Here is a 25,568-nt window from a genome sequence, read left to right on the forward strand (position 1 = left end):
GTGTTAACTTGTACAATTACAATGTCATCTGCAGTTAAGAGTCCACAGACACTCCTGCCTGACCTCTCAAAGCAAATATCACATCTGTATAGCTCCTTTTAAGTATGAAGCCACACTACTAATCACCGATCATCACCTCAGTCTTATTTAAACATGACCAAAAGGTTCAAGTAATGAAGGCACGGTTATATTCAAGAAAAAATCCCCATGAACCAAAACCCCTGGCTTCAGACTGCTCTTAATTCATTTTCTGCTCTTAGTTATGAACGTCAGCAAGAGGGGATCTTCCAAATATGGTCATCTCAGCACAGAAGCCCCACCCACCTGCTACTAATCATATCTTCTGTTTGCAAGAGGCAACCAATCATTAGAATAGAAGGGAGCTAAAGGAGCATGTTTAAGTCTGGGTGAACAGGGTGGTTCAGTATGAGAATAAATAAGGATTATTTTTAACTGTGAATCATCCAAAGCTACTCCAGACAAGAAATGCATGTAAACAAAAACATCCCAGCAGACAATGTGATAACCAATTAAAGTTTATTCATATTTTTTTTTTAATTCTCGGTACATTCAGCACTTGTAGGAGGAAAAAGCAACAAAATCAGTTTTAAACTAAAAAAAGAAAATTTTAAAATTCTAACCATTACTCTATTAGAAGATAAAGATTTTTTATTTTCACCTCCTCTTAAATATAGGATCAGAGGAGGCGTTTTCAAATAGACATCAGTGCAGGGAAGGTCAGCTTCCCATAATCATCTGAGTATTTCATATCCTCTCCTTCTCATCCCACAAAAGGACAAAGTTAGGCATAATGCCACATCTCTCTAACACTACTGTCGCAGTGTCGAGACGTCACTCGCACAACAAGCCTTCAAAGGCTGAAGAAATAAACATGATTCCTCAAATTTCCAAGAAAACAAAATTAACTTATATCAACAAAGGTCGCCCATAAAGGTACATTAAAAAAAACAACAACAAAACAAAGATAAAGAAAAAATGTTTTGTGCTGAAGAGGAGAACATTAAAACTGATCCTAGAAAATATGTGAAGGTCAGGGATCTATTTTGGACTGGTTTTATTACAGGGCTGAGGAGGAAGGAACTGTGCACCCGCAGAACTAAAATAATGAGGCGGGCTCCCAAAACCTCAGTGGGACAAAAAAATGAAGAGGCGAGCCAGAAAACTACCGCCCTTCTTCTTTTCTTCAATCAAAGGGGAACCGACAGCACTGAAACAGAGACGAGGAGGAAACGCTACTCTCTACAGGAGGAAGGAGCCGGTGTTCTGCTGGAAGACGGAAAGAGAACGGAGGAGGAGGGGAGCGCGATGAACCGTCATGTTTCTGCAAAGGAATTTGTTAAAAAGATGGGGAGTGGGGTGGGTGGCAGAAGTGTGTGGAAGACAACGCTGGTGTCATAGTGGACGAATTCAAGCACAGTGGGGGCAGGTAGGGGAGGAGCAGACACCGAAACACCCCTGCCAGTGCCAGCCCGCTGCGTCCTCAGCTACACTGCTTCCCTCTCCAGCTTTTCCTGCGGCCTCCGTCCATCCCTCAGCGGCGCCTGTCCCTCGGGTTGCTCCGACTACGAGACCGCCGTCCACTAGCAGCGCCCGGCGAAGGTCGTCGGGGCCGGTGGCTGCCATCCCTCTTCTTGTCCCCCTCACGGTCCCGATCTCTGTCTCGGCCCCGCTCTCTGTCTCCGTCAGCGCCTCGCCCGGCTGCTCCGCCGCTCGTCGCCACGCTGCCATCCTTCTCCCGGCCCTTCAGCCTTTCCTTCTCCTCCTCGCGTTTCTTCTCCTCCTCTTGCAGTTCCTTATGCCTTCGCTCGCGCTCCTTTTGTCGCTCTGTGCGATCCAAAAGCCTCTGCGCCACCTGAGAGGGGGCACAAACACGGCGCACTGTTCAGGTGCAAGTACAACCACACCAGTCACTCGACACTAAATGTCAACATGTGAAGGACCAACCTGCTCCTCGGTGAGGGGAAGCCAGTATATACACGGAGCTGTTTTGGTCTTGAGGAACAAGTCGTCTAACAGTTTGGCTGGAGGTTCATCTGCCTTCTCTGTCAGTGAGGAAACAGAACCAGGCTGTTACACATGGAAACCTGAGCGCAAATATACATGTGATTAAAGTTGTGACTCACAGACCACACAGCAAACACTGCTGCACAGTTGGGGGATGTGGGGTTGCTTGTGTTTATCAACTTTGGGTATTGCATATGAGTAAAGGGCTCGCTGGGAAAGAAATCTTAGTTACTTTGCCAAATTGTGCACCTTTAGATTTTATTTAAAGCAGAATGGGAGGCAGAGCCTTCAGCTTTCAGGTCCCTCTTCTGTGGAACCAGCTCCCAGTTTGGATTCAGGAAACAGACACCATCTCTAATGTCAAGATCAAGCATAAAACTTTCCTTTTTCATAAAGCAGCAAAGGCTCCTGGCAATTTCCCATGATGCATTGTGTTTCTTCTTCACTCTGTGTTTATACATCACTCTGCTTTTAATCAATAGTTATTGTTAATCTCTGGCTATCTTCCAGTGTGTCTTTTGTCCTGTCTTCTTCCTCTCACCTCAACCAATAGCGGGAGATGGCTAACTCTCCCTGAGCCTGAATCTGCCGGAGGTTTCTTCCTGTGAAAAGGGAGTTTTTCTTTCTACTGTTGCCAGGTGTTTGCTCAAAGCTGGTCATCTGATTGTTGAGGTTTTCTCTGTATTATTACAATATAAAGCCCCGTAAGACATTCACACCAATGGCCTACTGGAGGTGGTGCTGTATAAATATAGTTGAACTCAACCCCCCTCCCATTCTGACCATTTTCACTTGTGATTTCATCACAAACCTTAAACTCACAAAGTGGAAACATCAATCTAATAAAACAGAGATTTGGATCCCTGTGAAAAAATTAAGCTTTCCCAACGCTGCCAAACTTGTGTCATCAATCCAGTCCAATTATTTTCTTCCCCACATTCAGAAGCCAATCAGCTTCTGCTCCCTGTTCTTTGAATCTCTTCCATCACTCCGCCTTTCACCTCCATCTCCACCTCATCCTGGCCACCACCAAAGTCCAATTCCTCCCACTGCTGGGACTCAGCTCAGCTGTGTAGCTTAATTTGAGTCTAATTGACAAATTATTTATCACAAGCTCTGAACTTCAGTAAATCATGTTCAGTTATCTCCACTGATCTCTCCTTACCGTAGCGTTTTTTTTGGTTTGTTTTTCCAAATGCAGGGTAGGACACAGATAAGTGGACCTGTGCAAATGGTTAGATATTTACAGGAGTGAGCCAAATGCAGCAGGAGTGCAGGGAGCAGTGTAGAGCTGCACAAAGAGATGGACACTGAAGCGTTAATGAGCCAATTTCTCAAAAGCCTCAGATTCTTTGAACCAGCTCCCAGATCACTCTGCTTCTTTTTAAATACATGAAGCTCATTTCATCCCCAAAAGTGACACAGTCGGGAAGCTTTCCGTGTTGATTAATTAATCATTACTGTCTGTTTCAGTAAGGTGTACTTGGATTAAACTCCCCCCTCCCCCACTGTGATACTCTTAGTGAGTTGTCTTACCCTTCTTATCAGTCTTCCTCTCCTTGCTCTTGGCCCTCTCTCTCCTCTTCCTGTCTCTGTCTCTGGATCTAGATCGTCGTCCATCCTCTCCCGGCCGTGCAAATTCCCGCACTTTATCCCGGTCCCATTCCCGCTCGCCTCGCGCCCTCTCTCGGCGCTGCATCTCCCTTTCTCGCTCTGCCCACAGATCCCGTACACCTCTGTCTCGCTCGCGTTCGCGCTCACGTTCCCTATCTCTGTCCCTGTCTCGTTCTCTGTCTCGCTCAGGCATCAGAGGGGGCAGCCGGATCGGTGGGGCAGCGGGCGGGGGAACAGGCTCCTCCTCTTTGTCTGGCTTCAGGACACCTTTGTGAAAGTCCAGCTGTTTGAAAACATAAGCAGGCAGGTTAAAGAGTAGCTGTGGAGAGATTATTAAATGCACACAAAGGTGCATTTATAGGTTTATTTAAAAAAAAAACACCTCAATATTAGACTGCAACCAGTGAGGTCAAGTTATTTCTACTCACTAGAAGTTAAAGAAGAGGTAATAGCGAAGCCCTATTTTTCCTCAGTACATTAAAAGTAGCAGAAAAATGATCCATTATAATAAAATGAGCTCAAACCATGTTAAGGCTGGACTGTCCTCGCCACCACCCAATGTGAAGTCTTCAAGTTTTGTGTGTGCTGAAAGCAGTGCATTTTTATTTGTGGCATTTCTGGCTTGTTATTACCTCAGCCTGCTCACAGAAGTCCACGTTGAGGACCTTGGGATTGCTCGTAGGCCACTTGACTCTGTGGAGGGCAGCTCTGGTAGCGACAGCCTCGTCTGTTGTAGCGTACTACGAGGGTAGGAGGAAAGGAAACAGAGAGAAAACAACCCAATCACATCTCAGCCAACACAAGCTGTGAAAACAGGCAACGGCACAAACAGATGGAAGCAGATGGATGAGAATGCAGAGGTCAAAAATATTATGCAAATGTTCCTTGTTGAATTTTCTAACATATATTTGCAAAAACAAATTATCGAGCCGTTTGACAGATGCTGATTAGGAAACAATATACTTTAGAAACTGAGCGCTGCATAATTCCACATGTATCCACTCCTGATGCAGTGAAACGGTTCATTTGGCAATACGTACTGTGACATAGCAGTGAGACTTTATCTTGTCAATCCAAAAGCCCTCTTCCACTACGCTCCCTGTACGGTTCAGCAGCTCCTTCAGCTGGCCCAGGGTGAAAGGTCGCACCTGTTGGACAAAAAAAAAAAAAAAAAGATTCAGACTTGAAGACATACTTTAATGATGGTCTGGTAAAGAAAGCCCTACCAATATATTATTTTTTTAATCGTTTTATGAAATGTAATCTGTATTTTCACCACTTTCAGCTGTATTACAGATTAAAGCTGCAGCATATTAAACAGGGGAATGCCCTAAGGTCACAGCTCAGACAATAACCCTTTTGAATTTAGGTAACGTTCTCCTCTAGTGCCACCATCAGGCCAAACAGCATATTTTTTCCCACTTGACGATCAAAGACGGCCATTTCTAGGTTTGACATCTGCTTACACCGTCAGCTCCTGTGTTTCTAAAGTGTAAGGCCACCTGAGATTACTGAGCCCTGGTGACCAACGTATAACCCACATATGACGCAAGCAACAAAAATCTCCAAATGGCAGTGATTAAATGTGTAACGTCTAGTCTTGTCACAGTCTGTTAAGTCATGCTCTGTGCCCCTGACTTAAGCTGATGCCTGACTACAACCTTAACACCTGGGTAAGCATTCCTGTCTGTAATTATGGGAAAGATGGTGATGATCATGTGATTACCACTGGCATACAATATATCCCATTCATGGAAAACTACAAAAGTTTAACTCTTGAACCTGGTATAAACACACACGATTAAGAGGGGAATTTTACAGATTGGGGAGGTGTGTGTGTGTGTGTGGTAACAAACCCACCAGGTTTGTCACATGGATGATGTTTGACACTTTTCCACGAGGTGGTGAGGGCTGCCTGGTTGTGCGGACGGGATCGTCGATCGTGACGGACACACCGGACTTCTGTTGACTTATGGAGCGACGCACCAGGCTGTCGCTGGGGGTAACTGTTGGAAAAAAAATGAGAAAGAGCCAGGAAGAGTGAGAGGGAATCACTGGAATGTTGCCACAGGCATGACGGAAAGCTGGAGGTAGCAATTAATTATAGCAATTAAGAATCCACAAACTTTCACCTTTCTTCGCTTCCCCGTCGAGGCTGACAGACGTCTGTGTTTCTGGGGCGTCCTCGGAAAAACTGCTCTTCCTGTTGTCTCTGGAAGTCCGACGTGGTTTCTCTGTCTCCATTTTCTCCACCTCCTCTTCTTCTTCTTCTTCTTCCTTTGTCTGTCCATTTTCCTGGCTGCTACCTGGGACAACCTGGAGAGGAAAAAAAGCCCAAAACAAAACAGGAACATGAAGAGAAGCCTTGTAGTTTCCAAAGTATTTCACTCAACGCCACCTACAGGCGTTCCCTTACCTGTGTGACGGTGCGTCGGATCTTGAGGCCTTTGTCTGGGTCGCTTCTGCTGGCATCCGGGTTCTCCTCATCACCAGACAACTGCAGCTCCTCTGGGTGAAGATCCACGACTGCCTCCTGGTTCACTTTGATGTCGGGGATCAAAGACTGAAGCGTAGAGATGTGGACAGGAGAAAAGAGATAAAAGAGAAAAAGAATTATGTTAATGTGGGAACATCTGACAGCTTCTCACACATTCCATTCAAATTTCCAAATTTTCAATTTCCTTACACAATTGTTTGATAATATGACACACCTCACAGCAGCAGTCGAGTGTAAAATGTAGGTGAAGCTTCCACCAAATGAAAACAATAAGAACACCTCATGATAAATCACTCTTTCCAATTTAAAACGGAAAATCTTCCCAAAATAAGTCATCACAATGTCAGAAGTGCTGGGTGTGTCTTCACTTTGAACAAGAATGATCATGTAAGTTTTGATCCGGAGCCAGAAAAAAAAAACGCTTCACTTCAATCAGAAACTTCTAAAAAAATAAAGTGTTCTTTCTTCTTACACCACCTTTTATAACCTTCACTTCTCTACTATCTGTTGGATGCCAGGTGCTCATCCCTGTGCTGTGTTGGTACCTTCAGGGAGTCCGTTGTAATGCTGATGGAGGGCTTCTTAGCAGTGACGGCCGTGCTGGAACCCCATCGCCTCTTTCTCCCCGCTGCGGTTCCCGTCTCAGTCTCTCCTGCTCCTCCGTCTGTGGTGGCGGGAGAAGTCTTACTGTCTGCAGGAGTTGGGGGAGAGAAAAAAAAAGTAATTTATCATCATGAAAGTGAGCGATTTGGCTTCTGGTGAAAAGGATTTCACTGACAAGTTACTGCAAGCTCACAGCCTGAAAGCAGCAATGATTGTCCAAATGCTTTTACCCAAATTGTTTTGGCAATGGTGGCAGTAAGTAATTTAGGACAAAATTCAGAAATGTAATTGAGAGATTAAACAATTTCCTTAACAATCTTCTAATACTGGACCATTTTTGTTTTGGCTTGCTTCCACAGAGAGTCTGCTAGAAAGCCTCTGCACACCTGCTTTCTCCTAACACAGAGCTAACAGGCAGCACTTTTTAAAGAGAGGAGACTAGGAATCCTGTAGTGGATAAAAGCAAAGTGCATTTCTGAGGAAACAAGCATGGACAGTATCCCTGCTGTAGCGTGTTGAAATTGGAGAGACCAGTGAGTAATTTTTTTTTAAACCCACTCTGAGTCAAACTAGCACACCATTTCATTTCTTTATCATTTCTTAATCACTGTGCTGCTACCAGAGCTATTAGGTGTGAACGGAAAACAAAGGATGTCATGTTGTTTTAATACCATCAACGCTACGATCCAACAGAGACTACATTCATTGGTGTACAGCACACACCGCAGAGGAGCAGCTGTCTCATCTCCAAGATATAACAGGGTTTCATCAGCTGTTCATTTCAAATATGGCAAAACCTTCAGTCACTGAGGTAAACGTAGACTTCTATGTTTTTCCTACTGACGTCAGTGCAGTTTTCCTCAATCTAAAGCTGTACTATTTAAAGTTTGTTCATGTAACAAGTGACGTGGAAACAGTTGACAACTAAATTTATTTTTGGTGTATGATCCAATCGCAATCAAGTGATCAAGTGTGGTGGGGTTTTTTTTTGTGGTATGGACTAAATCTGGGATTTTGGCCCTTATTACAGGTTACTACATATAACCAATAGTGCAGGGAGATACTGTATAATAGTTTGGTGACAGCAGAACGCCATATGTGCCACGTTCCTTCTGTATTTCCTGGCAGGCTCTTTATCTGCTGACATCTGACAGATTTTTCACATGCACGTTTTAAAAAAAAAAAAATCTGTCTTCTGATGGAAAGACTAAGTCTGCTTTTAGGTCCCATAATAAGCAGGCTATGACAGTAATATCCGACACAGTCTTAGTAATCAGCGCACACTCACATTCAGAACGACAGTCATGCTCAAAAAACGCGAGGAACTGCGTTTCCAAGTAGGGTTAGGTTGTTTTTTTAATGTCCACACCTGCATGATGAAGTAGCGGTGCTCACAATCACCAGGTTTAGCCGGAAGATTTAAAGATCCTTTAACGCAGGGGTGTCAAACTCAAATACACAGTGGGCCAAAACTCAAAACTGGAACAAAGTCGCGGGCTAACGTTAATATTTATTGAAATATATTTAATCCTCCAGATATAGGAATGAATCTTTTCTTATGGACTCAAACACGTTTTGCTGAAAAACTGAATATGGAACAAGCAAAGCTTAATACTAAACAATATATATATATTAGCTGTATAATACCAGTAGGCCAGCTCTAATAGTAATTTGGTTTGGCTTCGCGGGCCAAATGTAATTAGGCTGTGGGCCAAATTTGGCCCGCGGGCCAGAGTTTGACACCTATGCTTTAACGGGTTTTTAAGACTCTCTTATCTTTCTGATTTAATTTTACACTACAAACTCTCCAGAGCCCTCAGGTCCTCTGCTAGGAGACAGTCCCTAAAATTAGAACCAAGACTCACGGAGAGGTATCTTTTAGTTATTATGCTCCGGGTTTATGGAACAGTCTACCTGAAGACCTGAAGGCTGCCGAAACTGTTGAGATGTTTAATACAAAACTCAAGACCTCCCTTTTTTTAACACGCCTGGTTAAGGTTTTTGTGTCAGTTTTATTTATTTTAATTTTAATTTATTTTGATTTTCATTTAATTATTTTTATTATACTTTATATTTACCCTTTACTTATTTTTTTCTTCTCTGTATGATAGGTGGGTGTCTAATGTGTAGACGTGGGTGTGTAGGAGGGGTGTTGAGAGAGTGCAGAGAAGGTGGTGTATGTGTGTATTTCAGTTTATTTTCTGCATCTTAATGCATAAAAATTCCTATAAAAATAAAGTTTTGATTGACTGAGGAGGCCAGGTGAGGGGAAGCCAATTGGAAGAAGTTCCCATCAGTTTGAATGTGGATAAACAGAAGTGCTATGTAGGATAAATCCATGGAGCTATGGTAGTCGAGTCCAAGAATAACCAGATAATGTGCTGAAATAAAAAAGGAAACTTGTGTACTGCAGTGTTTTTCCTGATTAGATGTTATTACACAGAGTTTACTTTTGCCATCTTGCTCATGCAAGTACACCGCTTAAAAAAAAAAAGAAAAAAAAAAGAGTGTCTAATCTTTCACTTTAAATCCTGCTCAATCTATCGTCATGTATCCTGTAACATGGGTAAGGTTTCTGGTCCAGGATTCCAGGAAAAACGATATAACTGGTATACTTACTGGTCAGGGATATCTTGCGAGCAGCAAAAGCCTTAGGGGTGGTGCTCTGGAAAGAGAGAGAGACAGAAAAAAAACATACAGAAACCCCAGGGGTGCGGGGTGAGATGAGAACCGGGAGTCCAGACCCAAACAGGCATCAACAGAGACGAGGTGAAACAGGAAAAGTGGAGGAGGGGTGGGGGGACGAGGGGGTTAAAGTAACAGAAGCCCGGAGGCTCTAATTGTATTACATTAAAAATAAAAAATCTCTGGTTTATACCAAGAGGCTCCAGACACATTTCTGCCATCCACCTCTGCTCAGAGCCGCTGAGATAAATCTTTATGCTTCTTCACTTCTACATGCGTTTGACAGCAATATGGACTTTAAGAGCAAAGCAACTACAGGATCAGTATTAGGACACAAGTAGGGCAGCAAGATGGTGTCTATCTGCAGACTAAAGTCACAAGTAAGTCTTAGTAAACTAAAACAATTCTTCAGACACCAAAAAAAATTGGTGCCAACATTACATACTGTGGCAAAGTTGTGAAGTTTCAGAGGCTTCCTAACTTTACACACACTACTGCTGATGTAACGAGAAAGAGCTCGCGTTACTTTAGCAGCGATAATAAGTGAATGTAGAAGTATGTAAAGTCATGTTTACTAGCTTTCTACATGCAAAATAATTATTATTACAATAAGAAACACCCTACAAATATGTTTCACAATGACTACAGCTGATAGGATTGCAAATGTTCCACACAAACCCAACTATGGTCCTGACAGAACGAACACATTCAAATCACTGTTTTCGATTTAAAAGAGTTTCGCCATGTTTCAGGTTTTGATCAGTAGATGGCAGGAAGTGCAGGACCTTTGCTTCCTAAATAAGCCGTATGAAGTGGCTAGTGGCTTCCTGACAGTTTCATTAATTCCATTTTGTGCTGAGGGAAACGTTACTGATCTGTGTTCTTCGACAGCACTATATTACTTAATTATCTCTAGATATTTTGCAGTGTGCAGGTAAACAAAATAAAACCCCAAATGCAAATACATAAGGGTATATTTTGTTTGCCCTCTTGTGGCTGCAAATTTGAATGGTTTTAACTTGTGTGGCTTTTTGTAACTATTATTCTGCGTTTACAGGGTGCTGATGCTGCTAATGCACTCGATAAGCATTAAGGTAATGGTGTGTAGCTGAGTCAAGTGGTGCAATTGAATGATGGTAAAATATTAGTGCTAATGAGCAGAGGTGGAAAACCAAGTGCTGAAGACGTACTAATCTGTAGCAGAACTATCAATACTGCAGTTGTAATTCACCTTAAAGAATGCATCATATTAACAAAAGGCTATTGCAGATCCACAGTCTGTGTTTAAATGTATACAGAGCACTCTCGGCTTGATGTAAACATATCAAATTGAACTGCAGTACACATGACAGTTCCAGAATTTTGGACTAAATTACAAGAGGAGGAAAAAAATATTTTATACACTAACTCCTGTCAAATATTTACACATTTTTAAATAGAGGTATAATGACAAGTCATTTCCTGGTACCATTTAACACCTGATTCCTTACTGGCCCAACCTCACGACAGTGTGCACTGTATCTAGGCAACAAGGATCCAATCAGAGAAGGCAGAGAAGTGAGGGCAGGGCTCGATTTGAGAGTGCAGATTAGCCACCAGGCAGGAACTGATCACCAGATTGGACTTTTTTTCTGGGGAGGACTTTTCTTGACTGACTGCTGGTCACACAGTCACGATTCAGTCTTTTTGAGGGGGGTGGCAGAGGTTTCAGAGCGTCTCTGTGGACTCTGACGGAGTCAGGGGAGGGATGTAGGTTTACTTTGTTAGAGTCCAGGATCTGTGACGTACATCTGATGAGTCTTTTGTTAACGCTTGAGGCTAGTGTCTTTCATTTCCATTGGTGCTTACATATTCTCCATTCCCCGTGGATACTTGGGAAAAAAATGGGATTTTCAACATGATAACCCCAGATTGTCTGTGATGCCTTCCAGCTCTTTTTTACCCATTAGGTTTCCGTAGGTTTCCAAGTATGCAGCGAGAGTCTTACGCTTGCTTTGAGTTCACCGCACAGAAGATCAGAATCAAGTCTCTTAACAGGAATAAAGATGGAAAAAAAATAATCCAGTCTTTGTTGAACTGCAATCCACGGCTGTAGTCAAAGACAGAGGGCTCATAGCAGTGCTAGCATGACTCCCCCCACACACTCGCATGAAACCATGCAAAAAAAATTTACCAGGGCCAAGCTGTGGGTGTAGCGAAGAGATGGATACATAAATAAATACGTAACAGCAACAACCGCAGGAGTCCATCTGCAAGGTCCACAGTAGAGAGAGAATGTCACAATGTCACGGTGAGAGATCCACTGAGTCACACTGGTGCTCACTGCAGGGAAAGAACGGGCAGCAGTTTGTGGAGCAGATCCACCCTTCCTGGCAAAGCGTAGATGATCAATACAACCACAGAAAAAGTGCATCACTGTGGTCAGATTACTTGTCCTTGGACAGATGTCTTTAAAAGTCTCTCTGTGTCTTTACTAAACTGGAACCATTCAGGAAAACTGTTGTGATCTTAGCTCAATATGAGTCCCATTTGAAAGGTGTGCCACACTGTCAAGGCAGATGATAGCTGCAGGCTTTACAAAACCAGAAATCCAGATGTGTCACATCCATAGATTTTTGTCTTATCCACAAAGTTGTCCAACAAAAACAAAAGAAAAAAAGCCCATGGGTTGTTGCTTACTAGCAGATTGTCTTAGTTGCTCCATTTGAAAGAGTCTTAAAACCCAAAACGGCGACAGCAGCATTAATTAGCAGTTACTGCAACAGTTCTCAGTCCAAAGTCATTACTCCACTCCACAAGCAGAGGGCAGCGTGGGAACAGAGGAAGCATCAAAAACCAAACTGGAGAACTGAAGTTTTGTCTGGATTTTGGAGGACAACACTTGCAGACTGTGTTTATCCTCAAAATGGCAGAAAGGGCTAGGGAGAGGGATACAGAGCATCAGACACCCTCCCCCTCCTTTAACCCTTCATTCATCACCACCACACAGTCCAGTCCAGAACAGAGAGCAGGCTTCCACGCCCTGTGGCTGCCGCTGCTGTCGGTGGTGCTCTGATGCAAGCTCCCATTACTGCTGGCTGACAGGAGGCCTTGCAGGCTGACGCTTTACTCAGTGCCATGGGGTTGCAGACTCTGGGCCTAACTCAGGTACCAGCGACGCACTTGGGCATAGCGGGACAGGACTTGTAGGAGAAGTAGGAGGAGGAGTGGAGAAGGTGTTGGTGGTGTTGTTGGTGGTAGTAGTAGTAGTACGCAGCAGGTACCAATAGGGGCAATGGAAGAGGCATGGGCACCTTCATAACAAAGCAATCAATGGGGTTTTAAACAGCAATCACACCATAAATATATATAGTGAGAGAGAAGTGTTCATTATGGGATACAAAGGCAAAAGATGAAAAGAGGTGGAGATAGACAGTGAGAGAGAGAGAGAGTGAATAAGACAAAAAGGGAGGCAGCTTGAAAGGAGCAAGAAAGAGGACAAAGGGAGATGAGAAACAGGGTGGAAGAAACAGCAGAAACAAGCCCTGATGTATCTCTACACACAATGTCAGGGTCCATTATTCATGCAAACCCAAAGGGGGAAAACAAAACCCACAAATACACACTCACATTGAAAAAGCGATAACAACTTCAAACTGCACAGAAGCTCACCAGAAAATCTAATTCGAGCACTTTAGATGGGCTGGAGTGTAATGCATGATTGTCCTTTCTAATGTTTCTGAGGGCGATGGATGAAAGCTTTATCCGACAAACGGGAGCTTTGTTAGCACTATCAACAATTCTCTGTGGTATAATTAGACTATAATGGTGGCAGTACTTGTAAAAATGTTGTCTGATGTGATGATGCCTCTTAAAGACCCTGACACACCACGTGCAAGAACTTGTGCTGAGAAAGAAGTTATATATCAAATTTAATAGGAAACAAACTTAATGAGAATACTTAACAAAAAGTGACAATCGAGTAACTTTTAAAATAGTTTCTTACAAAAGGAAACAGGCAAAGAAACAGCTGTGGACACGATGGACAAGTAGTCCATTCTATTGTGCTTTCTTGATGGATATATGCATTGTAGTTGAAGATGTCCACACGCAGCCTCATATTCATCTGATGGTGATCAAACCAGACCCTTGTCACAACTGAGGGAGTAACTACAGCAATGTCAAGTGGGTCACTGTCAACTTGGTGTGTCAGGATCTTTAGATGTTTAAGGCCATTACCTCACCCCACCCACACACACACACACTAATGGATATATAAGCATGCACTCTCTGCAGCATGGATATCTATTTTAAACACAGTATAACCATCAATACTTTCATTCCAGCAGCTTTTACCACTTAATGTACTTCTGCAGGGCCCACACAAACAATGGACATGTGTGAGAGATCATCTAAATGAATGAGCTTGTTATGAAATATTAGTTGAATTAAAAGCAGATGGAAGGGATGAGGTGATTCCTATTTAACCCTGGACCCAATTCCAACTCAACCCCAGGTCATTCACACTAAACATTTGTGCAAAAAATTGAGTGATTTGTCTATTACGATGCTTTAACTGATGAACACACTGTAAAGTCAGATTTAATCAAAGGCGAAAAATACATTAACGCCTGCAAAGAAACTGGGGTGTGTTGGTTTTGAGTAACCCATCCTTAAATTACACTGATAATTAAACATGCTTGTATATGAGTGAGGATGCAGGTTAGTGGGAGACAGGAAAAGACCCAGGCTCCTACACCCTCCCAGTGACCTTACCTCCTCATGGCGGCCCTCACTGTTCTCAGGCTCAGCCCCGGAGGCTGGCTGCTGGTCCATGGAGCTCTCCGAATCTGGTTCCACCTCCGTCACGGCGGCTGCACTGGGCTCCGACACCTCCCTGCAGGAGGAAAACAGTGGAAGAAAGGATAAGAGTGAAGGTTATTTCCATGAAAAAAACCCTCACATTGACCATAACTACACAATCAATTATAATAAACACATAGGCAACTTACAGTCCAAGCCGTAAACATTTAGCCAGTGACAGTTTTTTTTTAAATTTTGTTTCTGTAAACCACCCCAGTGGATATGAAATGCATACTTTTAGCTTTCATGAAGGGGTTTTTACAAGGTTAACATATTAACCGTTTAGGGATTACAGAGTCTTTAAAACATTTAATGTCTGACATTTATGTTGTCACATCCAGCTTTGCATAAACGTCTAGAAAGTCTCAGATTTGCAACATGTGTGAAAACAGCTGGTGAATCTCCTGGGATCGAGGAGGGGTTCACACACATACACGGTGAAACCGAGAGCAGAGAGAAACTACTGTGACCATAAATTACAGTTAAAAAAAAAGAAATTCCCAGTATTATTTTTATTTGATTGCTGGGGAAGGATGTCCCACATGGCCACATTTTAACAAGCATAGAAAGTAACCAGTGCTGAGGCTCCAATCAAAGACAACTGAGACAGAAATGAGTCCGGCAGCTATTAATGTCTAAGCTGTTGAGGCCTGGGCAGTGTTAGGGTTTGTATAATAGGAGAAAAAACAATGTGTAGGAAAAGAGAGGAAGGGTGGTGAAGGCCAGTGATCTGGGTCACTCCTGCTATAAATAACTCACCAGCTAACTGACACCCAGGGTCACAAACCTTTCTCAGACTAACTCATACTCAGACATAACCTCACAGAAGACTGTGTGTGGTCTTCATCTTATCCATTTGGATCATTGTGGGGGTAAAGAAAAGTATAACAACACCTCTGATTCAACCAATAAAAGCCATGAACTGCGGTTAATGGAGTCGGACCTCACACAGTCAAATGCTTCCCCTCATGTTGTGATATTTTATTACTCATATCTCAGATGAAGATAAAAACAGGAGATGGCATCATTATATTTTTAGCTACCCCCTCAACTCCCCCAACCAGCATTATCAGAAGCCGCCTCCGCTGCCTCCATGTGATGCCACGGGCAGCGAGGCAGCACCCTGTAGGTGGGAGAATCACATCCTGTAGCATCCTTCACTCTAATCACCGTGCTCATCACCCACTGCTGTTCGCATGCTTATTTGCATTATATGTAACAGGACACACTGAAAAATGCTTCTCAATACTAAAAAACCTGAAGGCAACAAAAAGCCTGTTCAAGATGCAAAAATCTCCAACACGTTTAGGCACTAGTTCAATGCCATTTATTCAACAGCCTGTGCAGAAAAACAGCAGTGATAGCTATAACCTCCAGAAAGAAACAAACAAATATGAGCAGTGCATGTGATGTGTGTTACATGTTTTTAATTCACTAATTATTGAGGAAAAGAATAAAAGTTGCCTATTAAATCTTTAAGAATAAAGTAATGTGTGTCTATTCCAAAAATACTTATTCGATCATTATAAAAGGCTACAGGATGAAACTCCTTCATTTTTGTTTGTTATCCACACAAGTGACTCATTGATTAGTTTGTTAATGCCAAAAATATGAATCATGGTTATAGGATTGTGGGTCAGTATTAAAACAACTTATTTAACAAAAAAAACCAAACAATTAACTTAATTAGCATTTATTACTAGGCAAAAAAGACTTTAATGGGTTTAGCTTTAAATCTAATTTACACGAGATAAAATGAAAAATAAAAACTGGCGTATTTTTGACTCTAAAGCCCATCTCACAAGGGCAACGATCACGTGAAGATGGAGGTGGTAGAAAACACAGGGTCATCTCCTTCAGGTTCACCTACACAAATCTCTTTGTGACTTCTACTTCATCTACACAGATCTGGCCGACCAAAGTCTTTCTGATATCTTAACCTGCACTAAACTAAACAGCAAGCAAGTCTGAAGGACAGTGTTTGAAGAACAGGGTCATATTGGGTATATAACGCATGAAGGAAAAGCTTTTTTCAATCATTTTGTTTTCAATATATTTGGAAGGTTTTACACCCATAGTCACTTTGGGTGAGTCACTTTTACCAAAAGGCATCAAAGAACCCCTTCAGCGAGGTGTTAGCTGTGGGTCTACACATTCAAATCCATGTCTTTTAAAGTGACAACAATCTCGCTATAATCCAACAATACTTACTCAAACATTCTCACAAGTCTTGGTTAAAGACAGACAAATCTTAGCTTTGCACATTCTCCATGACATGTAAGACAACCAGTGTTAAGTTTTACTGCATCTTTTAGAGGAAGGGCTGTAATGTTAGTCTCAGTACTGAAATCTACCCAGGGCAACAGCAGAACCGGTTTCACCTCTTCTTCTTGAGATTAGTCACCAGCAGGACAGTCATGAAGACGACAGCATTCCCTTTCCTCCACACAACACACAGACTACACATTTGCTCTAGGTGTTGGTTTCATTGTCTACGGGTGTGTGGGCAAGGCCAGAGGAACACCTGCATCGGCTATAAAGGGAAGACAGATGTCAGCTAGAAATACAACCCCCGCTTAAGATCTTAAGACGAATGACCACAGAGAGAAAGAATGAGCAGCTTTTTCTTCTCAAGTAACACATTTAAAGCTCCCTCTCTCGCTACTCAATAATCTTGCAATAATGTCACCAGTCAGGAATGAGGAAGCCCGTTAAAAGGTGAGGAACAAGATCTGTAAAATGTTGAAGCATAACGTTTTTTCATATTAACGTTAAATGGATTTTTAAAAAAGCAAGCGGCTCAGGGCCAATTTAACAAAACATGGTTTCCAATCAAACTGGACATACAGTCAGATCCCAGGGGAGGAGAGCGAGAGTGCTGGTACCAGCTGGGACAATTTTATCACACCATAAGGGACCATTCACACTGACTCTACAGCTAACAGATGTCTGCTTTAATGATCTCCCTTGACAACAGTGAGATCATTAACAGCTACAGCAACACAAAGCCAAAAATGCAAATATTGTTCACTGTCATTTAAGCATCAAAATGCATGCGGAGATTAAACATAAGTGTGCTTTTAAAGAGATATTCTAAAACAAGAGGGGGGTGAAAGTCCTTTATCTTGGCTGCAAGCATGCCAGGAAAAATACGAGGTCAGAAGGAAAGATGGAAGAGGAGAAATCAATGTCCACATACTTCTCATCACATCCTGAAATCTGAGGACATTATTTATTCATCAATAGCTCCTTTAGTGCAAATTTAATTCAAGGATTGTTCAAAGAAAGGAGACCCCCACTTTCCCGCTCTGAAAAAAAAAGTCTTCCCTTGCTCCTTCACCCAACAAAAGGCTTTCACCGCCGTCCCCACCCCCGGTCCTCTTCACATGGGCGAACACGCTCATAACCAGGCCAATGTGGACACATGATATGATATTCATCAGCCGAGCAGGAGCTGCTAGCTTTTCGGCGCAAAACGACACGCCGAACCCGGATAACGTATCCCGGCAGATTTCTATTTAAGTGGTGTGAAAGTACAAACGGCAACCTGAAGCCTTGAATCGCCCTCTGGCTCCCTCTTACCCGTTTTTGTTGCCTTCGGACAGCATTATGGCCGGCCTTGAAAGGAAACCCCCGGGGATAAAAGATGACACCGTGCCGCTGGATGTTATTTCGGTCAGGCGCTGCTTGAAACCGGCAACGCGAAATTTAAAAAATATCCTGCTCGTATGTTTCAATTACTGATTAGCCATACACTGCGTCGGTATCAGGGATGCACTGCATGCATGACGGCCATGTTGGCTAGCGCGAAAGAGCAACGGCTACCTTCCGGTCTGAGATTTCCAAAATAAAAGCCCAATTTAACGCCCAACCTTGGCGCATATCGAAAGAAAAAGTACTTAAACTTTAACGCAGCACCAGAAAAGAAAACTACATAATATGTGCTACAAGAAGGAAACCATTAAGATATGTTTAGGTTTAAATGAATAACTTTTTAGATATGTGCCATTAGATGCCCATTAATTACATATAACACTCTTTATGTCACCAAGCAGGCTTAAAAATAATCTTTATCAATTAAACTACTAGTTTACTGGGATAAAACTCAAGTTGATTGCCATTACAAACATGCACACCAATTTATCTACCATCACACATGATTCTGAATTCTTTATGCATGAATAACTACTACAGCAATATAGTGTTTATATAGCAATAATTGCTTGACAATTACACAATAAACACTGTGTTTTAACCCTGGGTGTGACCAGAAGTGGCTTTCGGTAGCATGTTATACAGCCTTGTTATAGATATAGTAAAGCAAAATAAGCTGAAAGGCCTATTCCTCTTCAGTTTCCACTTTCATGTATAGGCCATCATAAACCTTGCTGACAGTAACATAATAGTATTGTGTGTATATATATATAATATGGCCCATCGTCTGTGCAGAAACATTGCACACAGCAACTGCATCGCTCCGGTGAGCCGAGATAAAGACACACAAAAAAAATGACATTATATTTTTCGGTTTGTGTTCTTCAGCCATTGTAATCATGAATAGTTTTTATACATTTTCAATAGCCCAAAAGCACAGTGGCTATCACGTGCTGCAAGTACAGCACCTCACGTCAACTATCAGAAAATCAAACACACAAACACAAACAGGACATACTTTATCGTAGCCTCATATGACAACCAGAGTTGTGATTACAGGGTTGACCAGGTGCAAAAGATTTTCTGATTTTAACATGAGCAGCAGCTGTTGCAAGTTTGTGAAATACTGCACTAGGTGTTCGATGTGTGTATTTTTCTGTAGCCACCCAAACAACCCAAGCAGCTCAAAACTATCAGAGCAAGGGTTTTAATGAAGAGCTTTTAACTGTATTTTAATGGTTGTAAGAAGAACTTCTAATTGGTCAGGGTGCCTCACAACTGCTGCATATACCATCACAGGCCTGAGCACATGGCCAATAAGCTTGTCCAACATTGGCTATGCTGAACCCTGCCTGACCATATAACTATGAAATAGAATCACGATCTACGATACCCAAAACATCCTGTGATTTAAGTGAGGAAGACACAGTTATGAGGAGAGGAAACATGAAAGAAACAAGAACAAGAAGATGAAAATTGACCTGGACATCAGCAGCCAGTGAGCATCTCTTTGTAAATCCATCACCAGAATTAGTTACCAAACTCTGTGAGGTTATTCCTGAAAAGCGATTTATAAATCACTTTCAGAAATCTGGAATACAGGAATCAAAAAAATGGAACCACAAATTAAGTCCCGGTGTTTGTCTATTGTATGACAGGTTATTAAGCAAATTTTATGTTTGTATGGCATATTTAGCAATGCTTAATACAACTGATATAAAGAGGTGAGACAAGTGTTAACCGCCTTGTCTTGTAAACCATTTAACTGGTGAACTGAAAAGTTAAGCTATGTTGAAGAACGTAAAGCACTCATTTTAAGAGTGAGGGTTAGGATTGCTGTTCAGGTTTCATATATTTTAATAAAGGTTGCTTACCTTTTGGAAAGGTGTGGTGTCTCTGCCCCTTTACTCGGGTCAGCTTTTTTCTCACCATCTGCTTCTTGGTCCACCTTCTGTGAGATGATTCAAAATAAAAACAATAAAAAGCTATATAGAGAAAAGAGATTCAGCTTCAAAATGCTCTTCACTCTGAAGGTTAAATTTCTTCTAGTGCTACAGATAGTGCACGGTTTCTAACTATTCCCTGATATCCACAACAGTTTATTTACTAACCTTCAGCTTCCTGGCAGGTGGTGTTTTATCCTGAGAGGAGGACGATTGTGATGATCGTGACGACGAGTCTGATTTGGAGTCAGAATCTGATGAAGAACCTGAATCTTGGACCTCAGTCACCAGCTTCTTGTCTTCATCTGCCGTCTTCTGTTTCTTTTCCTGCTCCTCCTTTAGCCGTTTCTCCTCTCTTCTCTTCTCCTCCTCCTGTTGTTGTTTCTTCTCTTTTTCTCGTTCCTTCTCACGCTGTTTCCTCCCCTCCTCCATTCGTTTCCTCTCCTGTTCCTTCTCTTCTTCTAAGCGTTTCTTTTCTCTTTCCTGTTCTTCTTCCTTCCTTCTTTCTCTCTTCTGCTCCTGCTGTCTCTCCTTGTCCTCCCTCTCCTTCAGCTGCCTCTCTTCCTCCATCTTCCTGTCCTCTTGTTGCATCTTTGTCTCCCGTCCTGGCTGTGGGGATTCACTGGAAGACTCAGCAGTGGAGTGTGCAGTCTCTCCTGACACACCAGCCCCCTCTGACTCCATCTTGTGTACAAGCAGAGAAAGGGGCCCTGTCCCACGTTTCACGCGTGGTTCGGGACTGCTGGAACGAGAACTTGAGTCAGAATCTTGCCTCTGCACCTTGGAAGGTGGGAATGACACCACCCTTTGGCTGCGTCCAGCTTCTTCACGGTCATCTGGGTCTGGCGGGCTCTGCTTGGGAGTGTCAGGAAGGGGGAACAGATTAGGGGGTGGAGAGGGAGGAGGTGTGGGGTGGCGCAGTTGCATGGGGGTGTGGTGTACCTGTGGAGGTGGGATGTGCTGCGGAGGTTGAAGTTTGCGTTTGGATCTTCCAGCTGATGATGGGACGCTGGGTGGCATCTGCTGCGATGGGGCAGGTCCCCTGCTTCCCTTTCGGACCCCACCGGGACCAGGCCCCCAGTCCTCATCATCATCACTCTCATCATCACCATCATCACCTTCATCACTATCCTCATGGACATGGCTTGATGCTGAACCCCCAGCAGATCGGCTCAGGTGGAGCACAGAACGAGCCGATCCTGGTTCACTCGGTGCGGTGCCTTCCTTCTCCTGAGCTGGGGGTACTGCTGGGGGACAGTCGGGCTGTCCCAGAACGCGCACTGACAGGGAGGCGACTGCACGGGGAGGAGAGGGTGCTGGTGGCTCCTTGTGTCCTTGGTGAAAGGTGGCTCGCTGCATCCTAGCTCCTGGAGCGTCATGGGCCTCCTGGTGATGAAGGGTGGTGCCATGACCTGTCACTGAGTCTCCTGCCCCTCTCTCCTCAGGCCTGGCCAGAACCTGACGTGGCTGCGCACAGATAACTGAGTCAGTGGGAGACGAAACATGATGACTTAATTCTGCTGATGTATTTTAAAAAAAAATGAGTTTAATCAGATTAAATCTGTAATCATTAGAAAAAAATAGTTTATATCATGCAAAAAGCACCATGCTATTATTTTTGTTTTGGTACACAGAATGTTGACAAATGCGGAAAATCTGATTCTTCTGTACCTTTCTGCTCCACAGGATAAAACCTTTGTTTTCCTCGAGGGTACCGACCTTGTCAGAGGCATAGGAGGAGCTGTCATTGTCCTCCGAGTGTTCTTCATCCTCCTCAGGTACAGCTGGGCTCTCTGAGAGACAGAAGCACGAGGCAGAGGTTAAAAGTCGACCCCGGTCTGAGAATTATACTCCCAGGACATGCCTACTGGATCTCACACAAGCAAAACTTTTCTAACAATAACTTGTAATGATTTCTTTTCCTCACACCGAAAAAGAGAAATAAAAACGAATCATTTTTTAGAGAAATTCTGTCTTAATGGCTGTGAAATCAGAGATTAGAGTGTAGTTTTTCCCATAGTGTGAAATGCTCATTTGACAAGCCACTGTAGGTTTTACACATTTATTTAAATGTTATTTTTAATTTTTAAGCACATAAAGTTAGGTAAGCAAAGACGTTTGACCACCAGGGAGTTTTTGCGAGTCGTCTGAGCCAAAGGACGGGCCAAGTGTGTGTTTGTGGTCTGAATCTTTTACCATCAGCGTCTTGCCCCTGCTGGGCCTCTCTCTCCAGTCTCTGGCAAAGGAGCTCTTGCTGCTTGGCCAGGTACTGCTTTATGAAGCTGTTTTGGCACATCTCCTCTCCTATCTGTAACACAGCGTTTTTAAAACAATGTGACATTGTGTCAAAACATCACCAGACTACTGCAGATTTTAAAATCTCCTACCTGAGAGTTGGGCTGCAGCCCACTGTGAGAGGACGATGTCTTCTGTAGGTTCTCCAGCATCAGAGCCTGATGGTAAGGAGGAGGGGAGGGGAATTCATTTAAATGTTAACGTAATGCCAGAATGAATATTAAAGAAAACTGTAAACCAGATACTAGAATTCTGAGTCCTCTAATTATAACGCTTGTTATACCTGTTGACTTTTTGTATATTTAAATATCGCATATAGGTTTGCATTTTGTGCACAACATTAAAAAGGCAGACCTAAACCCAATAATAATACTAAATGTGCCTACAATGTAAGATACTTAATAAAAAAGGGCACTTTAAGAATTGTAAAAAGAATTAACATAAATGCATGTATATTAACTTAATAGTCTATTAATCACATGCAATAAATTTATGACTAAAAAGCATCGTCACTCCTGAGCCACTTTATTAGGTACACCTGTTTAATTACTCATTGTCACAGACATCTAATCAGCCAATCACAACTCAGAGCATTTAGGCTTGCAGATATGATAAAGACAACTTGCTGAAGTTTAAACTGAACATCAAATGGGAAAGAACGGCAATTTAAGCGATTTTGAACGTAGCATGGTTGTTCAAGCCAGATTTTCCCACACAATCATCTCTAAGGTTTACAGAGAACGGTGTGGAAAAGGCAAAATATCCCGTAAGCAGCAGCAATGCCTCGACAGCAGAGGTCAGAACGGTGCTTCAAGCTGACAGGAAGCCAATGATTCCCTCAAATAACCACTTGTTACAATTGAGGTATGTAGAAGAGCATCTTAAATGCACAATATATCTAACTTTGAAGCAGATGGACTACAGCAACAGAAGACCACACCAGGTGTCACTCCTGTTAGCTAAGAACAGGAAACTGAGGCTACAATTCACATGTCTTACACAATAGATGACCAGAAAAATGTTTCCTGGTCTTATTGGACTTGCTTTCTGTTCCATTATATGCAAGGTAGGGTCAGAATTTGCTGTAAACAACATGAAAGCATGGATCCATCCTGGCTTGTAACAATGTTTTCGACTGGTGGTGGAGGTGTAATGGTGTGCAGGATATTTTGTGACACACTTTGGGCTTTTTATTACCAGCTGACCATTGTTTAAACACTATAGCCTACCTGAATATTTTCACTGCTCGTGTCCATCCCTTTATGACCGCTGTTTAGCCATTGTGTGATGGCTGCTTCCACAGGGATAACACACCGTGTCCAAAAGGTCAAATCATCTCAATCCGGTTTCTTGAAAATGACACTGAGTGTACTGTACTTAAAATGACCTACACTCTCACCACATCTCAATCCAATAGAATAACTCTGGGATTTTGTGAAATGGGAGATTGCCATTATGGATGTGCAGCAGACAAATATGCAGCAACTGTGTGAACTTATCTTGTCAATATAGACCAAAATCCCAGAGTAATGTTTCCAGCACCTTGTTGAATCTTTGGCAAGAAGAATCAAGAAATTCAAAAATGAAGCCCAACCCAGTACTAGCGCTGTCTAACTAATGAAGCATGCATGAGTCTCTCTTTATACATTCTCTATTGCCTAAATCCTAAAAGATCCAAGATGTTTGTTCGAAGTAAAGAGAAGACACTTTCCATCAGTGCTTTTTCTGTGCAAAGATAAACTCTGAATCCTGACTGAAGCGCTTCATATAAACACATTCATTCACCCCGTTGAAACCCCATCTGGCGTGTGGGGCTCAACAGGGTGCTAGTAAGGTGTACCTGATAAAGTAGTTAGTGAGTGTGTATTAAATTCTTTGACAAGAAAGGCACATAAAAAAAACTTTAGGCATCCTACACATCATTGTTTTGAATAATAATTTGAATATAGGTAAATCACAATAAAATTATTCTCCATCAACAAAGCCTTAAAGAGACTTTAAGAGCAACTCTATTGCTTTAATCTTATCAGCACCGTATTTTTTACTGTATGCATGCTGATATCAGTTTATTTTAATACTGTGCCGTTAACGCACGGTTTGAGTCAGATATGGGGAGTTTATATCGCAATCAAGAGGTGTTGCTTCACTATAATCTTATGATTAAAATAAATACATAAAGCAACGTATTATTTAAAAAAAGACCAATCAATTGGTAACATATTTTTTAAATGTGACTTTAGCGAAGGAGATGATCCCGGTTTTTAACGGTGAAAACGGCGTTTACAAAAATATAAGTTGAAGAAAATTTGAATGAAATAGCTGTTGGTTATGCGCGGAATGTGTTTACATCACGAGGCGCGCCCCCCGTAACCCTAATACACACGCGCACGCACACGCAAGCACGGTGCGCGCGCGGGCACTGTCATGTACACTATGTGCGGCTGTTGGCTTGCTTACTCTCAGCTTAGGCCTGGACTTGACAGGTGCACAGTTCAACTGTGTGCAACACGGTGCTCTGCGAGTAGTTACGAATTAAGTCCGAACTCGGTAGCCGGGCCGTCGGGTTAAACTGTCAGTTACAACCAGTCGAAGAGGAAAACTGTTGTTTATGAGTAATAACGCGTGCACGGCGATTTATGTATTCCCGCTTCACAGCCCACACACATACACACATCGTTACGGCCTCTACTGTTAACCCCCCCACTGTCTCTCGCCTCCTGCTGAACTTGGCCAGACTCGGCACAGACGTCCGTAACGTGAGAGAAAACTTACCCCTTTGAGTCGCTTGATAAGTGTGTTCTTTTGTCCGCTTTTTGGGAGGTTTCTTTGCTCCAGAGCCGCTTTCAAATCGGCAACTCGGAGCGACTGAAGAGGTTTTCCATCAAGCGTAATATCTTCGTCCGCCATTTTGCTCCCTCCGCTTGTCTAAACTCCGTCGCTACGGCTGCCGCTCGGCGTCACAGCTCGGGAGTTTCCGGAAGCGCTCGGCTTGTCCGAACGATCCTCTTACCAAAATGTTTTTTTTGTATAAACACGACTAATATAGTAATATAACAACAAATAAAACAAACAATATTTTATTTGCAAAAAAATGTATTTGTGTTTTCTGAACAGGAATACAAGACAGACAACCAATGTAGTGTTAAAAATAAGGAGGATTAGGTCTGTTATTACTGTAGGAAAAGCATTCACTTCTATATGTCAGCAATATGCATAACAGATCATACTGAGTTCAAATAGTGTAAAAAAAACAAAAAAACCCCATCCAGTTACAAAAGAAAAGACAGCCATTTTTGAACTGTAACTCGGAAAAAAAAAGAAAAAGAAAAACTTTGTTCATTGCAAATCACCCAATCACATCACTCAGGTGAAGGATGTGCATATATATATATATGTATAAAGTATAAGCA

At 42.5% G+C, this 25,568-nt stretch overlaps 1 protein-coding gene across 4 annotated transcripts; it reads right to left on the reverse strand.

The window, feature by feature from the left end:
• Positions 1 to 520: 520 nt before the first annotated feature.
• acin1b (apoptotic chromatin condensation inducer 1b) lies at positions 521 to 25,089 on the reverse strand. Of its 4 annotated transcripts, none has more exons than XM_080298415.1 (18): positions 24,931 to 25,089; positions 22,251 to 22,316; positions 22,060 to 22,171; positions 21,583 to 21,656; positions 20,806 to 21,330; positions 20,032 to 20,715; positions 19,795 to 19,871; positions 14,180 to 14,300; positions 9,359 to 9,404; positions 6,682 to 6,827; positions 6,056 to 6,202; positions 5,772 to 5,955; positions 5,500 to 5,645; positions 4,680 to 4,787; positions 4,272 to 4,379; positions 3,562 to 3,922; positions 1,966 to 2,063; positions 521 to 1,873 (listed from the first exon to the last, which is right to left on the reverse strand). In XM_080298415.1, the coding sequence occupies exons 1-18, from the start codon at positions 25,063 to 25,065 to the stop codon at positions 1,553 to 1,555; spliced, it is 3,459 nt and encodes a 1,152-aa protein (XP_080154541.1). In that variant the 5' UTR covers positions 25,066 to 25,089; the 3' UTR covers positions 521 to 1,552. The 4 variants fall into 4 exon arrangements, with proteins under 4 accessions (XP_080154541.1, XP_080154540.1, XP_026018011.2 ...); XM_080298414.1 differs by having other exon boundaries at positions 21,535 to 21,656; XM_026162226.2 differs by having other exon boundaries at positions 20,032 to 21,330.
• Positions 25,090 to 25,568: the final 479 nt, after the last annotated feature.

The sequence above is a fragment of the Astatotilapia calliptera genome, chromosome 3 (genome assembly GCF_964374335.1).
Source record: "Astatotilapia calliptera chromosome 3, fAstCal68.1, whole genome shotgun sequence".
In the NCBI taxonomy this organism is placed as follows: domain Eukaryota; kingdom Metazoa; phylum Chordata; class Actinopteri; order Cichliformes; family Cichlidae; genus Astatotilapia; species Astatotilapia calliptera.

Bases quoted from the DNA above. Each gene is read 5' to 3' on its own strand.
- acin1b (XM_026162225.2), bottom strand. From the start codon at position 25,065: ATGGCGGACGAAGATATTACGCTTGATGGAAAACCTCTTCAGTCGCTC. The intron at 21,657-22,059 runs GTAAAAGATTCA...TCTGTCTCTCAG, and splicing joins GCAGGGGCAAGACGCTGATG to AGAGCCCAGCTGTACCTGAG. The intron at 6,203-6,681 runs GTACCAACACAG...TCTACGCTTCAG, and splicing joins TTACAACGGACTCCCTGAAG to TCTTTGATCCCCGACATCAA.